The following is a 13,860-nucleotide window of genomic DNA, read 5'->3' as shown; positions in this document are numbered from 1 at the left end:
TCTCTTTTACAGCTAGATAATGGCAGAGATCCATGTTAAATTCCCAAATTACATGCAAATTCTGCATTGATCAATGGTGGTAAAAATTTTATGAAGTAGTATTAGACACTCCAGACATCACAAAGCAGAAAATCACTATGATTTGAATATTTGCTATGGTTTCTTCTGGGAAAAAAAAAAAAAAACTCTATGGAAGACAAACAACACAAAAGTAACCAAAATATCATTCTTAGTGAGATAGGTATCTTATATTGGGTACATGATTTATGGCATGAATGAAAGCAAGTCATGTGAAAGACACAGAAACTAAACTCTGAAAGGTTATTGTAAACAGGAATAAATTAGGAAAAAGTTTAAATTAAGTTTTTTGTTGGCACTGTTTTACGAAACATCCCTATTCTCTTGTAGATATCTTTCAACATGGATTTAAAAAAAATGTACATTTTACATACTGGGTAGTGGTCAATGTCTTGTTTGTCTGGGTGCATTCTTTTTGATCTGCTCTTATTTTCCCCCCTTTGCTTTTCTACAACATCCCCTCTAGCAAGGCCTAAGATGTAAAACTATCTTCGTCTCATATAGTGTCTTCATAGAGAAGATGGTGAATATCCTGGAAATGAGCCTTGCTTTCTGAGATCTCTAGCACACCTAAACCCTCCCCAGAAGCATTCTCTGAGCTCCCTGGGCTCCAACCTGCTGCTTGCTGCCTGCTAGTTTGGGGTCCTCCCTTGAGCTCACGGAAGTTATCCTCTGTTGGTGCTCTGTCATGTACCCAGGGAGAGCGGAAATGTAGCCAGGGGACAGCAGCGCGCACAGTCACCTGTCTTTCAGTGTCAGCCTGGTTGCTCCTAGATGTTCCTAACTTGCTCCATCTCAGACCAGTGACTCTACGGGTCGTTACAAGAACACAAGAAAGAAAGTTTTCTTGTAAGAGAGAAGGAAAGGTTGCCGAAAGTGGGAATATGCTGTGATGGCTAATGAAGTCAAGAGACCGTTGAGACAAAATGAGAAGGACGAATGGAAATAAATAGATGTTACTGATTATTCCTCAAATCTCAGAAAATTCCCCTTCACCCCAACAGATCTTGCCCTTTATCCCCCAAATGAGCAGTTATTCGATGAGTGAAATAAACTCTAAAATATGGAAATAGGTTCCTCTCGGGAGTGTGAGGGAGGCCATGGGACTCGCTGGTGCGTGCGCGGAGAGCCCTCTCTCCAGCTGGGCGCTCCAGGCGCCCTCACCACGTGCGCCGCAGGCTGCTGAATCAGCACGACTAGATAGACTAGACAGGCGCAGAGGGGCGGGCATAGACCTGCTTTTCTCTCAGCATGAACCATCAGGTCTTCCACATTAGGCTCCCTTAACCCACCGGAGGCGGCTAGCCAGCCTACCGCCTTACCCACTTGCGCGCCTCCGACCCCGCTCTGGAGACTGCTGGCTGCCAAATTTTCAGCCAGCCGGTGGTGTCCACGCTCCTCTGGAGCCTGTGTAAGCAGAAGCCCAATGGCCCGTGGAGTCGTTGGTCTGAGATGGAGCAAGTTAGGAACATCTAGGAGCAAGCAGGCTGACACTGAAAGACAGGTGACTGTGCGCGCTGCTGTCTCCTGGCTGCATTTCCGCTCTCCCTAGGTACCTGACAGGCCCTGGCTGGGGCTCTGCCTGGTGGACCAACCCGCGCTGGAAGAGCGATCTGGCCCTACTGAGCAAAAGTACCACAGAGATCTCCCCACTCCTACACACAGCCCCAAACCGTCCCTGCCCCTAGCTGCCTAGAGGCAGCGAAGGGAAACCAGAGGAGTGGCTTCGATGGTCTGGAAACATAGATGGGGTGAAAGGGAAGAGGAGATGAGAAAGGAAAAAAGAGAGCGTGCTGAAAGAAAAAACTCGGAGGGAAAATTTAAAACTTTGTTTATAAAAAGTCCTACAAAATTTGCACCCCTACCAAATTTAACCTCTGCGTTTCTTCTAAAATAAGGAACTTTGCCCTAACTGTTCTTGGGGACCTAAGGCTGGCCACTCTCCTAACACGGTGTAGTCATGGTCTCAAGATACTAAACGTTGTTAAATCCAACTCTGGAGTTAGTAATTTCAATGTTTGTCACGTCTCCCTCTCTAAACGCGTCCAGTTTTCCAGAGCACGATCTTCTTCCAAGCAGGAATGTCTGTCTGGTGTCCCCTAGTTATCTATCTGTCTATCTGTCTATCTATCTATCTATCTATCTATCTATCTATCTATCTATCCATCTGTCTCTCTATATACCTATGTGTATACATTGTATACATAGACATACACATATATGCATATACATATACAATATTAATTTGAGGTTTATGGTAGCGGTTGGAAGAGGGAAGTATTTGGGATTTGATTCTTCTTTTCAAAAAATAACTTCAGTTATGGATAGGGAGAAGGGCTGCTCTTTGATGCCTAATGAAAAATGCCAGGCTAGTTCATAAGCAGAAGGTAAACAAACTGAACGAAAAGAAATGAGTTTTTTGTTCTCTCCTGTCATGGCTGGGGACTCGTCTTTGAGGCTAGAGCAAACTGGAAACAAGGTACCCGTCTGGGCACCAGCCTCTAGGTAACATACACCTCAGAAATCGCAATTTCTCATGCCCAGGAGAGGGGTGCGTGTGCGCACGCCATATACATGCATCTCCACCCAACCCGCCCGGCTGTTTCTGAGTATCAGCTTGGTCCCGGTGGCCTGGGCTCAGGAAGGTGAGCCTGTGGCCCGGGGAATACCTGCTGTCCCTCCCGAATCTTCCGCGGCCGCCTAGGACGGGTTTTGTAGGAGAGCGAGTAACTTACTTAACATATTGGCTTCGTGGGAGCCATTGACTTTGCCATCCGGGTAGATCTGCAGATGGAAACCAATGCCCACTCTGCAGTAGAGGCTGCCGGTCCGGCGCCCCGAGGGGCTCCACTGGAAACTGCTCTGCTCCAAGCCACTTCCTTGGCTGCCCAGAGAAGCTGCGGGGTAGGAGGAGGCAGAAGAGGAAGACATAGCGCTACTGCTGCTCTGTCTGCTGCTGGAGCCTCTAGGGTTCCTATCAGTGGCAGCGGGTCCGGGTTGCCGTTTGGGGGCGAGACACTTCTCCCCGTGAGCCCAGGCGCTGAGGATCAGGTGGGTGAAGAAGAGGAGGAGGAGGAAGGACAAGCTCATTCTTCCAGCCGCGGGGGTCCTAAGTGCATCTTGTAGGGCTGATTCTGGGCTCTGTAGCCCCTGTGCGGCTGCGTGCTTCTGGCGCTGCCCGCCTCGCCGCACCGGGTGGACATAGCCTCGCGGAAGAGAAGGGGAGAGGGGAAGAGAGAGGCCACCCGAGCGGATCTCCGCGCTGGCACCGGGATATTTATAACGCCAGTGATCTCACTGCTCCGTGCACGCCTGCGAAGCTTCCCCTCACCCGCGGCTTTGTGTACTCACTGGCCGGTGCGGGGAGGGAGCCTCGCGGTCCCGGGGGCGGGGGATGTGAAGGAGGGAGGAGATCCGAGCGAGTGAGTGGGAGGAGAAGCTGGGCTGAGAGAACCTGCGCCCCAGACGCTGGGTGCGCCCATACCAGGGCCACGCATCCCAGCAGTTCTCTCGCGTCGCGCGGCCACCCGGCTTCCCCGACTAGGGCCAGAGCCGCGTGGAAACGAGCTCGGCGTTAGCAGCTGAGTCCTCCAGGGGCAGCGACAGAAACGGGGGATTGAAATGTGGAAATGGGTCCTCGTCCTCTCCCACCTCTACGGCACACTTGTGATTGGGCAACGCACTCTTGCCCCCCAGGACACGATTTCCAGGTTCTCCTCTCTTTGCCCTGTAAACCCTGCTATCTCGTCCTCTCTCCGGGAGCCCTTGGAGAACCGCGTCCCACCAGGAGATCCTACTGCTTCTACGGCTTTCGGCGCTGAAAAACCAAACGGGGATTCGCAGCTCAACTTGGGAAGCCTTTGGTGTGGCGGGGTTGGGGGAGAAGGATGTTTTTGTTGTTGTTACCGACTTATTAAAGAGCTAAGGAATGGGTTTATTCAGCGTTTAAACGCCACCCTGAGTCATCACGCCACGACTGGAGCTGCTTTCTTGTTGGAAACTCTTGGCTGCGCTGAACATTGTGACGAATTTGTTTTTCCTTCTGGGAAGCTCTCGGTCTGTATTCGTGAGAGTGAGGGCACATGCACCCCCCGCGCCCCGACCGGGTAAAGAGAGGCAGGGGCTGGCCACCAGCACATGTGACTGACCGCCCAGTTGTCCTCTTTCGCCCCAGGATCCCCATGGCAGGAAGGGTTAGCTAACTGCTCGCTTTAGCTTACCCAGACCTGCCATTGACGGAGGGACCGACCCCAATGAATGATTAATGACTTGCGCGCTGGATTTCAACCTCAGGAAACCCGAGAACGGAAAATTTCTTTGAGAACAGAGAATTTCCCTGTACGCAACGTCCCCAGACTGTTATTTATCTGGGAAAATACACCTGACTTGCATTCTTGGAATGTTTCTGTCTAAAAACATATTTGAAACTTTAAACTAAGCTATGATACATTATTCATTGGTTATTTTAATGAAACGGTCCGTGTTATTGACTGATAAGGTCAATTCAGATGAACCAAGGTTGATGCTAAGAAACGGCCTTATCCATTATTGAGTACCTACTTAAGGTTTTCCATCTCAATAATGAAAAGCATATAAAACGAATGCAGATTTTTCAGGTTTGGAATCTTCCACCGCCAGAGTAACATCAAAGTACTTGTAAAACAGAAGGTTACCTGGAGAGTGTAGCAAAACCACTGTGAGAAAGAAAGAGGACATCACACATAGATATGCATAACATCGGCACACTACATGAGATACTGTCCAGAGCTGAACACACCACCTGTCCACTGTTCTAGGCTCAAGTTATATACTTCTCCCTTAACTAGGGTGGGTAGGCAGATCCTTACAAGGCAACCCTAAAAGTAGACATTGAGAACAGTCACAGCATCCCTCAGAATGGTCTACTTGACTGAAATCACCTTCTTCTGGGGTGGATGATTGTAGGATGGTTCTGAACCTGGGTGCTGTTCCTTCTTCAGGCGATGTCTTGAGGTCCGTGGCAAAGCTGTCAGGGTTTAAGCCACATTGATGCTGCTGAATGCCATTTGTAAGTTTCCCCATGCCACGCAAATACACAGCCCATTCCTCGAGTGACGAAGATTCTCCAAAGCAAATCCAGTTGCTCGTTTCTCCCTTTCCTTTTCCCAAGGAGTCTGCTGAAAGAGGAGGAGAGTGGTTTCTGCCCCAGCTGCACTATCAGCCCCCTGTCTAAACCCAGGAGGTCAAGAGGACTCTGGGGCCCAGCTTCTGGAGCTGACATCAGCCTCTTGTCTTTGCTCCCTTCTCTCAGTTTCTGCAGCCCCGCCTGCACTGAAATAACCATCCTTGTTTCCCTCTCGACTCCCGTGAGAGCCAAACTGGGGATCAAATCCTTGCCTAGGGATGACCCAGGAAGGCAAAGACACCTGCTCAGGCTTTAGTCTACCTCAAACTGGAGGATGGCAAGATACACTCTTTTGGATTCCAAGGGCTTAGAAAGAGCCAGGGGCTCACTAAAAGGAGACAAGTGACCAGCTGTTGTGGACAGTGATTGAACTTGGCAAACCAGTCCTCAACGCCCGACTGTCTTCCATACCGGGGTGGGAGGACTGGGGGTTGGGCGGGCAGCCGAATGTGCCCACATACGCGGGGCTTAAAAGGAAATCTCCATTGGTGATCAGAAGTGTGTAGGGTGGATGCTATTAAACTTTTTTTTTTAACAAAAGGGTTATGTATTGGGGCCATTAAAAAAGCTGCAAAAGCTGAACAGTGAAACATGAAAGACAGCACTGCGCTTGTTCCGTGAGCTGAGTTGCCAAGCCCCCTTCCTCCGTAGCTCAGCTGAGAGAGGAAAGGGTCGCGCTATGCGCCAGGGCTGCGCCCGCCCTGGTCTACATCCTGCCTGCCACTCTGAGCAGCCGGTCTTCGAGAGCCTCTGTCCACAGCAAATCTGCAGTAGGGAACGTGGGGCGGGGAGGAATCTCAATTCACTGTTTTGGCTACCTCGAGCCCTACTCCTGTGAACTCCACCCAAAAGAGCGCAAGCCTGCACCACACTTTCTCTGGCGATTTTCCGAAAAGTTAATCGCCCAAAGCCCCCTGCTGGGGACATCTCAGCTTTCCCCATTAAGCCTCGGAGCTTGGTCCAGATCTCCAGGACATGCGCGGATTCGAGCCCACAGCTCAGTTCTCCAATTCCTGCGTTCTCTCAGCCAGGAAAGCAAGGTTGGGAGAAGGTGCATGCGCCTTGCTTCCTGCAGAGGTAAAACAAACGGCCCTGAAGATTAGTTTCCACTCATCGCCACCTGACAGACGACAGAAAAACTACCCAACAGATTAAAAGATTCCACCAGTCACCTAGGCGCCAGGCTGTGAGTGTGCGGGCTTCGGCTTAGGTCCCCACTCCCTCTTCTTGGGCTCACTTTCAGCAGCGTCTCACCCCACTAGGCCTCACATTTCCTAGACCAACCCCCTCAGGCTCACTTTTCCTGGACCCCAGCATCTGAACTTTCTTTCCAAGCCTCCCCTATTTCTGTGTGGAAAACTGGTGGTGAATTTCCCCTATCCCTTTTGTAACTACAAGTGTGATCTGGTTACTAGAGACAAAAATCAATGCAAAAGAAGATAAAGTTACTGGCAACCTCTGGTTGGAACCCAGAAGCCTAGAAAAGAGAAGTCAGGGTGTATAAGTCAAGTCAGAGCCCAATATTTCCTTCACTCTAGAGACCATCTCAATATTTACAACATTCCCCTGGGTTTAAACTGAAGCCAGGCCTCACTGAGGCAAGGGTCCTGAAGGCAAGACTGTTCATCCTACAATGTCTCATGCTGGGGTGGAAGGACGGACGAGAAATAGATGATGGAATAGAATGAACAACCCTGGCAATGCAAGCCACTGTCCTGGGAGGCTGTCTGACCCAGGAACCAGGCTGCCACTGTGCCAGGCCAATCTTACACAGACTTCTGCTCCAAGAGCCTCAGTCACCCAGAATCTCCACTCCTGGAGGTGCAGGTGCTATGGGAAATTTGCCTGTTCTGAGCTTTAAGATGCCTGTACAGTTTGAAGGCAAGGCCAAATTTTCTTTGTTTGATCCAAAGCAAGCCCAAGGATTTTTAGAATGCTTTCCTGAGAGAGCTGTTTCAAACGTGGCCCTAAAAGCCTCTGAACCCCACCCGTACCCAACTCTCTATTCCTATCACCCTTTCATACTCTCAGGCTATACCCAGATAGTACTATCTTTTGTTAATCAGGTCCTGGGAGCCCCACAGTGGCCTCTAATTGCATACACTTTTTAGTGGAGACTGCTATGGACTGAATGTTTGGGTACCCAAAATTCATGTTAAAACTCTGTTCTTTTATGTGATAGTATTTGGATATGGGGCTTTGGAAGGTAATTAGATCATGAGGTGGGATTAGTGCATGCCCTCTGCCTCCCCTTATAAAAAGAGGAGAGAGCTTTCTCCCTCTCACAACCCCAATCCCTCAAATGAGGAAACAAGGAAGGAGTCCCTCCATGCTGGCACCCTGATCGCAGACTTCCCAACCTCCAGAACCGTGAGAAATATGTTTGTTGTTTAAACCATTCAGTCCATGGTTGTCTTGTTACAGCAGCCCAAGCCAACTAAGACAGAAGCACAGTGCATTGCAGGACTCGGAAGTTAACCTGGTGGGGGGCCCTCAGCCCATATTCTTGCCAGGACCCTCTATTTCCTCCAGGCCTGGCTTCTCACCAGCCAAGTTGGCAGCAACTACAGCAGCAAATAGCCTGTGGCTAAAGGAGCACTGAGCTGGGAAGGGCCGGCTGTGTGAGGAAGAACCAAAGACCAAGAGGGACAGAAGAATGTGTGCAGTGTCTACTTTTGGGGTGATGAAGGTATAGTTACAAATTGTGCAAGTCCTGAGGTTAGACTTCTTTCTCCAGGGTCCAGTCCTTCCCTCTGAGGAGAGGCCTGTTTGAAAATGGCCATTGGCCACTGGGCATTATATCTGTGAAGTCAGAAAGTAAAACAGCATTTGCTACTAAAGAAAGGTGTTTTGTGACATAAGTGAACTCAAGGCAATCAGTTTTTCTTATAATGCCTAACTCCTGTGCTTTCCAATTATCCCAGTGACTATTTTCTTTTAGCTTCTGGTACATCCATGCACTAAGTCCCAAAGCACTATAGACCCCCAGTTATCCTAGCCTGCATTATCCAATTGTAGGGAAATACTTGCTCTTAAGAACTGGAAGCCTTTTATCCTGTCTATGGCCAGCCATATAAGATAAAGGATACAATTCCCTGTACTCCTTACACATGCATATGAAAATCATGATTTAAAAATCATACCACCATTCCCTGCCCCCCAAATAAAGTCCTCTCTGCTCTTTGTAATGGGTTTTCTTACTGGTACAGTCTGTATCTAATAATGTCAAAGGGGACATTCTAAACATATGTGAAGGGGTGCAGTACTTCCAGTCTTTTTTTTTTTTTTTTTTTTTAATGAAACAGCGTCTAACTCTGTCTCCCAGGCTAGAGTGCAGTGGCACAATCAGGGTTCACTGCAGCTTCCATCTCCTATGCTCAAGTGATCTTTGCACCTTAGCCTGCTGAGTAGCTGTAACTACAGGCATACACCACCACACCTGGCTAGTTTTTGTATTTTTCATAGAGATGGGGGTTGGGGGGTCTCGCTATGTTGCCCAGGCTGGTCTTGAACTCCTGGACTCAAATTATTTGCCTGCCTTGGCCTCCCAAAGTGCTGGGATTACTGGTATGAGCCACCAAGCCCGGCCTATACTTCTGGTCTTAATTCCTCAAAAGGAGTGCATTAGGTGGCAATTAGACTTTTCTTATCTATGAGAAAAGAAAAAAAAAAGATATATTAGCATAGCTGCTATTTGAATAGCTCTAGCATTTGGTTTGTATCCACAGAGACAGGCCATAAGCAAATGGGTACCCATTCAAGAAAAGTGGGAGTAGAGGATAGGGGGAAAATGTGTATCCTCTTCTAGAACATCTTTCCTATGCCAAATGGGAAGGGCAGGAAGAGAACAGAAGTGAGACCAAGCCTGGTACCAGCAAGAAAACAGGTAGGAAGCTGCTGGAACTATGATGCACGTGCTATCCATTCACCAACCCGTTCAAAGGCTGTTTGTTCAGAAAATAATTTGATCAAAGGTGACTTTTCAGGCTAAGTCTGAGAGCCAGAACACACAGACTATGTTTTATTTATTTATTTTTCAAAATAAAGTGCTTAGGTTTCTTCAGAGGGACAATAATTGGAGATGCAACTCCAATTACTGAGGTGGGAGTGCACCGAATCTGAAAGACGTCCTCAACAATAGCAAGGGGATAATTTGCTTCAGTTTAGTTTTTGGCGTGTTTTGTTGTTGTTTTCTTTCAGGAAAAGTTTAGGCATCACATTCTAGAGAAATATTCCTTGCATACTTTTTCTGAAACCAGACACTTTGTGTGAAGTCAAAAAAATGATTTTGACTTAAACAAAAGCTGTTAACAAAAAAAAAAAGAAAGAAAAAGAGAGAAGAGAAAGAAAGAAAAGAATTCCTTTTCCTGCATCCTCTAAAAAGGGAATTATTTGTAAACTGCACTTTTGTCACCTTTAATCATTTTTTTTCAAATTGCAAATTAGCTAGCCCAACAATCTTGGACCATTTATTCAATAAGCACATTATAGGAGCATTTGATAATCACGGTATATAACAACCAAAATCGAACTTACTACAGGTCCCCACTTTAGCTCCCATGCAGTCATACACAAAATGAGATTTAAAATGGAGTAGAAAGACATGACACATACAACTTAGTTTTAATGCTGTGATCATTTGCTCATATTATGACCATCATGCTGATAAATTCTGTGACTTCTCATATCTACTGTGTCCACACCGTTCGTCCCTTTGCTTTTCATTTCAGTAGCTGGCCCAGGTCAGAGCAATGAGAAGGTCCTAGATTAGCTCCTAAAAAAAGAAAAAAAAAAGTGACTAATCTTACATTCACAGATTTTTTTTAAAAAAAGAATTTACTTCATGCAAATCACCCTGCTGTCTTCCCTATCTTTGAAGCTCCTGTGTAAACCTTAAGGGAGGGTTTTAGGAGCATACAGCATATTACAATATGACTTTTCTTGGTTGTAAATGAGCCAATTTTCTGCTGGGAGCTAGAGGAGCACACAGTGGAACTCTGTGTTGGAACCAGGGTCACCATCAAACATATTGTGATTTGATTATTGCTTAGCTGTTTCACTTTTCTTATGATATATATGGTCTCAAGTAAATCATAAGTTCCTCAAAGGAAATCTGTCAGTATACACTGCCTTGTAATCCCCCGAATGCACAATAACTGAAATCCTAAATGAAGATCCTTATAAGGAATGGCTTCAAAAGATGGCTTAATAATTATTTAAATTTTCTCCCCCAAAGAAGTGAGACTCTACAGCATTTAAAAGTATATTGTAATGGTGAATGATTTTTTTTTTTTTTTTTTTTTTTTTTTTTTTTTTTTTTTTTTGCCTGCTGTTTCCTTTTTCTAGGGGAATGAGGATTTGAAAGAGTGTGAGTGTGTGTGTTGGGGGGGAGAGTGTACGTATGAGTGTTTTCATCGTTTGCATCACCATGGCTCTTAATTACAGTAATCATTTTTGCAAATAGGCTTTGTTTTCTACTCTGAATCCCTGGCTTTTGGCAGGCTGCATTGGGCAAACACCTGTTGTCTGGTAAAACAGAGAAACACCTGTCAGTGAAGCCACTAAGTACTAACTTAGGATCTGTCATGGGGGTCTAGGGAAACTTTGCAATTGTCAGAAGAAAGGAAGGAGCACCTGCTTAGGGCCCAGGAGGGTCAAATGACAGCTTATTGACTTCTGACAGAAGATGTCGATGAATACATTCCCCTTCCTCTGCCTGCTTCTGAGAAATGCAGCCTGTGGCCACACATCTGTTAATGAATGATTGAATGTGGCCAAATTTGAGGAAAAATCGCCTTTTAAAGGAAATAGTTTAAGGAATATGAGGGCCTTGAGGCATCAAAAATTAAATGGCTTTTATAGGAGAATAGCCAGCTGATAAGAGTGAAAGAGGGAAGTAATAAGAAATGGAAGAGGAAACAAAGAAATATTGACATGAAAAAAGGGACAAAGATGATTTTTTTCTATGTGATCATTTCTTTCAGAAAGTGACCATTTTGAGTGCATTAGTGGTTCTGGGCTAGTTCTATGTATAGATATAGATCCAGTATAATAGACATCCCTGGAAAAGTCCTTATCAATTCCCTTGACAGTTTAGATACTTAAATGTGGCTTATGCCTACACATGGAAATGGAGGAACACAAAATAAAAAAAAAAAAAAGGAAACCTTTGGGAAGGAAAGAGAAAGAGAAAATAAAAAAGCTCACATTTTTTCAAAGATAAATTTTAGTACCAGTATTTATCTTTAGAAATCCTAGTCTTTTGTTGCTCATGCTTAAGATACATAGAAATCCATATTGGCTCAGGAAATTTTCCCTTTTTAAAATTTATTTTTATTTTCAATTTTTGTGGGTGCATAGTAGGTGCATCTATTTATGGGGTGTGGCTCAGGGAAATTTCTTGAAACTCCCTGATCCTGTGAAAGATTACCCACAGAGCTGGATGCTACAAGGATCGGGCACTTGAGCTTTTCCATCTGTATCTCTTTCCAGTTGGAATTACTCTCCACAATATTCTGTGGGAGGAGCTGCCAGCCTGAATTCTTCCTCCAGATGGAGATTGCTTTTCTCTTCTGCCCCATTGTCTCTCATAAAGCCACTCTCCTTTCCTTATATTATTATTTTCCTAGTCTTGGGGGTTCTCTTAGCAATAAATACAAAGGGAAATTGGGGGTGGATGAAAAAAACTGTAGGCAGGAAAGAAGACAGGCAGGAGAAATCATTAAGAGAAATTTTAATCTTGAATTCATCCTTAATTTTTCTTTTTCCTGCACTCTCTGTATGCAACCCATTAGAAACTCCTTTTGGCTTTACCTTCCAAATATATCCAGAATCCAAATACTTTCCACCATCCCCACTGCAACCCTCATCACCTCTCACATGGATGACTGCAATAATTGGTCTCCTTGCTTTTGGCCTTGGGCCCTTAAAATTTATTCTTAATGCAGCAACCAAAATAATCCTTTAAAAAAATAAAAGTCAGTTTATGTCACTCCTCTTTCTTTTTCTTTTCTTTTTTGTTTTTTGTTTTTTTTTTTTTTTTTTAGACACGGTGTCCCTCCATCACCCAGGCTAGAGTGCAGTGATGGAATCACAGATCAATACAGCCTCAACTTCCCAAGTTCAAGTGATTCTTGCACCTCAGCCTCCTGTGTAGTTGGAACTATATGCTCCCACCACCATTCCCAGATATATGTTTTTATTTTTTTTGTAGAGATGGGATCTTGCTATGTTGCCCAGTTGTGGTTCCAACGCCTGGGCTCAAACAATCCTTCCACCTCGGCCTCCCAAAATGCTGGAGTTACAGGCATGAGCTACTGAACCCAGCCCGCTCCTCTTCTTTAAACCATCAATCAATTCTTATTTACTTATTTGTTTATTGAGATGGAGTTTCGTTCTTGTTGCCTAGGTTGGAGTGTAGTGGCGAGATCTCAACCCACTGCAACCTCCACCTCCTGGGTTCAAGCGATTCTCCTTCCTCAGCCTCCCGAGTAGCTTGGATTACAGGCATGCACCACCACGCCCAGCTAATTTTTATATTTTTAGTAGAGATGGGGTTTCTTCTTGTTGTTCAGGCTGATCTCAAACTCCAGACCTCAGGTGATCCACCCGCCTCGGCCTTCCAAAGTGCTGGGATTACAGGCGTGAGCAACCACTCCTAGCCAATCAATTCTTACTTTACTCAAAAGCTAAAGTCTTTCAGCGATTGTGAAGCCCCTACCTGCTCCCCTGGCTCACTCTTTTCAAACCATGCTTGCTTCCTTGCATTCTTCCAACTCAGCAGCTAGGCTTTCATCTTCCCACATTCACAAAGGCCATGTCCTCTGTTGGGACTGCTCATCCCCCATATATTTGTCTGGCTAACTCCTTCTCCTCCTTAAGTCTTTGCTAACGTGTTTTCCCCTCAAATGATACCTACACCCTCTATACAGTCCCTCACATCCATACTGCTTATCTTTTAAATTTTTCCACAGTAATTATTTTTGAATAAGCAGTTACAGAGTTCTTACTATAAGCCAGATATTCCAGCACTATTGCCTTGTCTATTTTACAGGTCATAAGAAAATGAGGTACAGAGAGGGTAAATAACTTACCCAAGTCACACAGTTGGGAAGTGGTGGGGCTAAGGTTTGAATTCAGACAGTCTGGCTCTAGGAGTAATGCTTTTATAACTTTGTTTTGCTGCACTCATCACCTTCTAACCCACAAGGGAACATTCTTCCGTATTACATTTATTGCTTATTGTCTGTTTCTCCCTGCTAGCTTGTAAGCTTCAGAGGGTAGAAATCTTTCTTTTGTTCACAAGTATTTACCAAACACCGAGAATGATACTTGATATATTGTTGGCACCCAATAATTATTCTTTGAATAAAGAATACATTTGAAGATTGAGCGTCTGCTCTCCAGCTTGAGATACGTTATTTCAGGTTCATTATCAAGAACTTTCACTTCTCAGGAACCTCAGCTTTACTCCATGTGGCTTCAGGCAGAGTAAAATGAGGAGAAACAAAATTCTAATCCAGACATTTTATTCCAGCCTATAATTTTTGAATGCAGGAAATTTCCTCAGAGGTGCTGCTCTTATTTCCCTCTGCTTTTATTATGTATGTTTTACAACT

The 13,860-nt window shown here is 45.4% G+C and overlaps 1 protein-coding gene across 4 annotated transcripts in view; it reads right to left on the bottom strand.

Moving 5' to 3' along the window:
• The window catches only part of FGF5 (fibroblast growth factor 5), a 56,114-nt gene extending 52,169 nt beyond the window's left edge, over positions 1-3,945 (bottom strand). For 3 of the 4 annotated variants that reach the window (XM_063723484.1, XM_002814918.6, XM_063723485.1), the window contains exon 1: positions 2,814-3,945. In XM_063723484.1, the coding sequence (XP_063579554.1) occupies positions 2,814-3,168 (355 nt within the window). In that variant the 5' untranslated portion in view covers positions 3,169-3,945. The remainder of the gene's footprint in view (positions 1-2,813) is intronic. The other variant, XM_009240140.4, reaches the window with a different exon arrangement.
• Between the last annotated feature and the right edge of the window lie 9,915 nt (positions 3,946-13,860).

This window comes from Pongo abelii, chromosome 3, assembly GCF_028885655.2.
Source record: "Pongo abelii isolate AG06213 chromosome 3, NHGRI_mPonAbe1-v2.0_pri, whole genome shotgun sequence".
NCBI classification, from domain to species: Eukaryota; Metazoa; Chordata; class Mammalia; order Primates; family Hominidae; genus Pongo; species Pongo abelii.
This window is presented reverse-complemented; position numbering and strand designations above follow the sequence as displayed.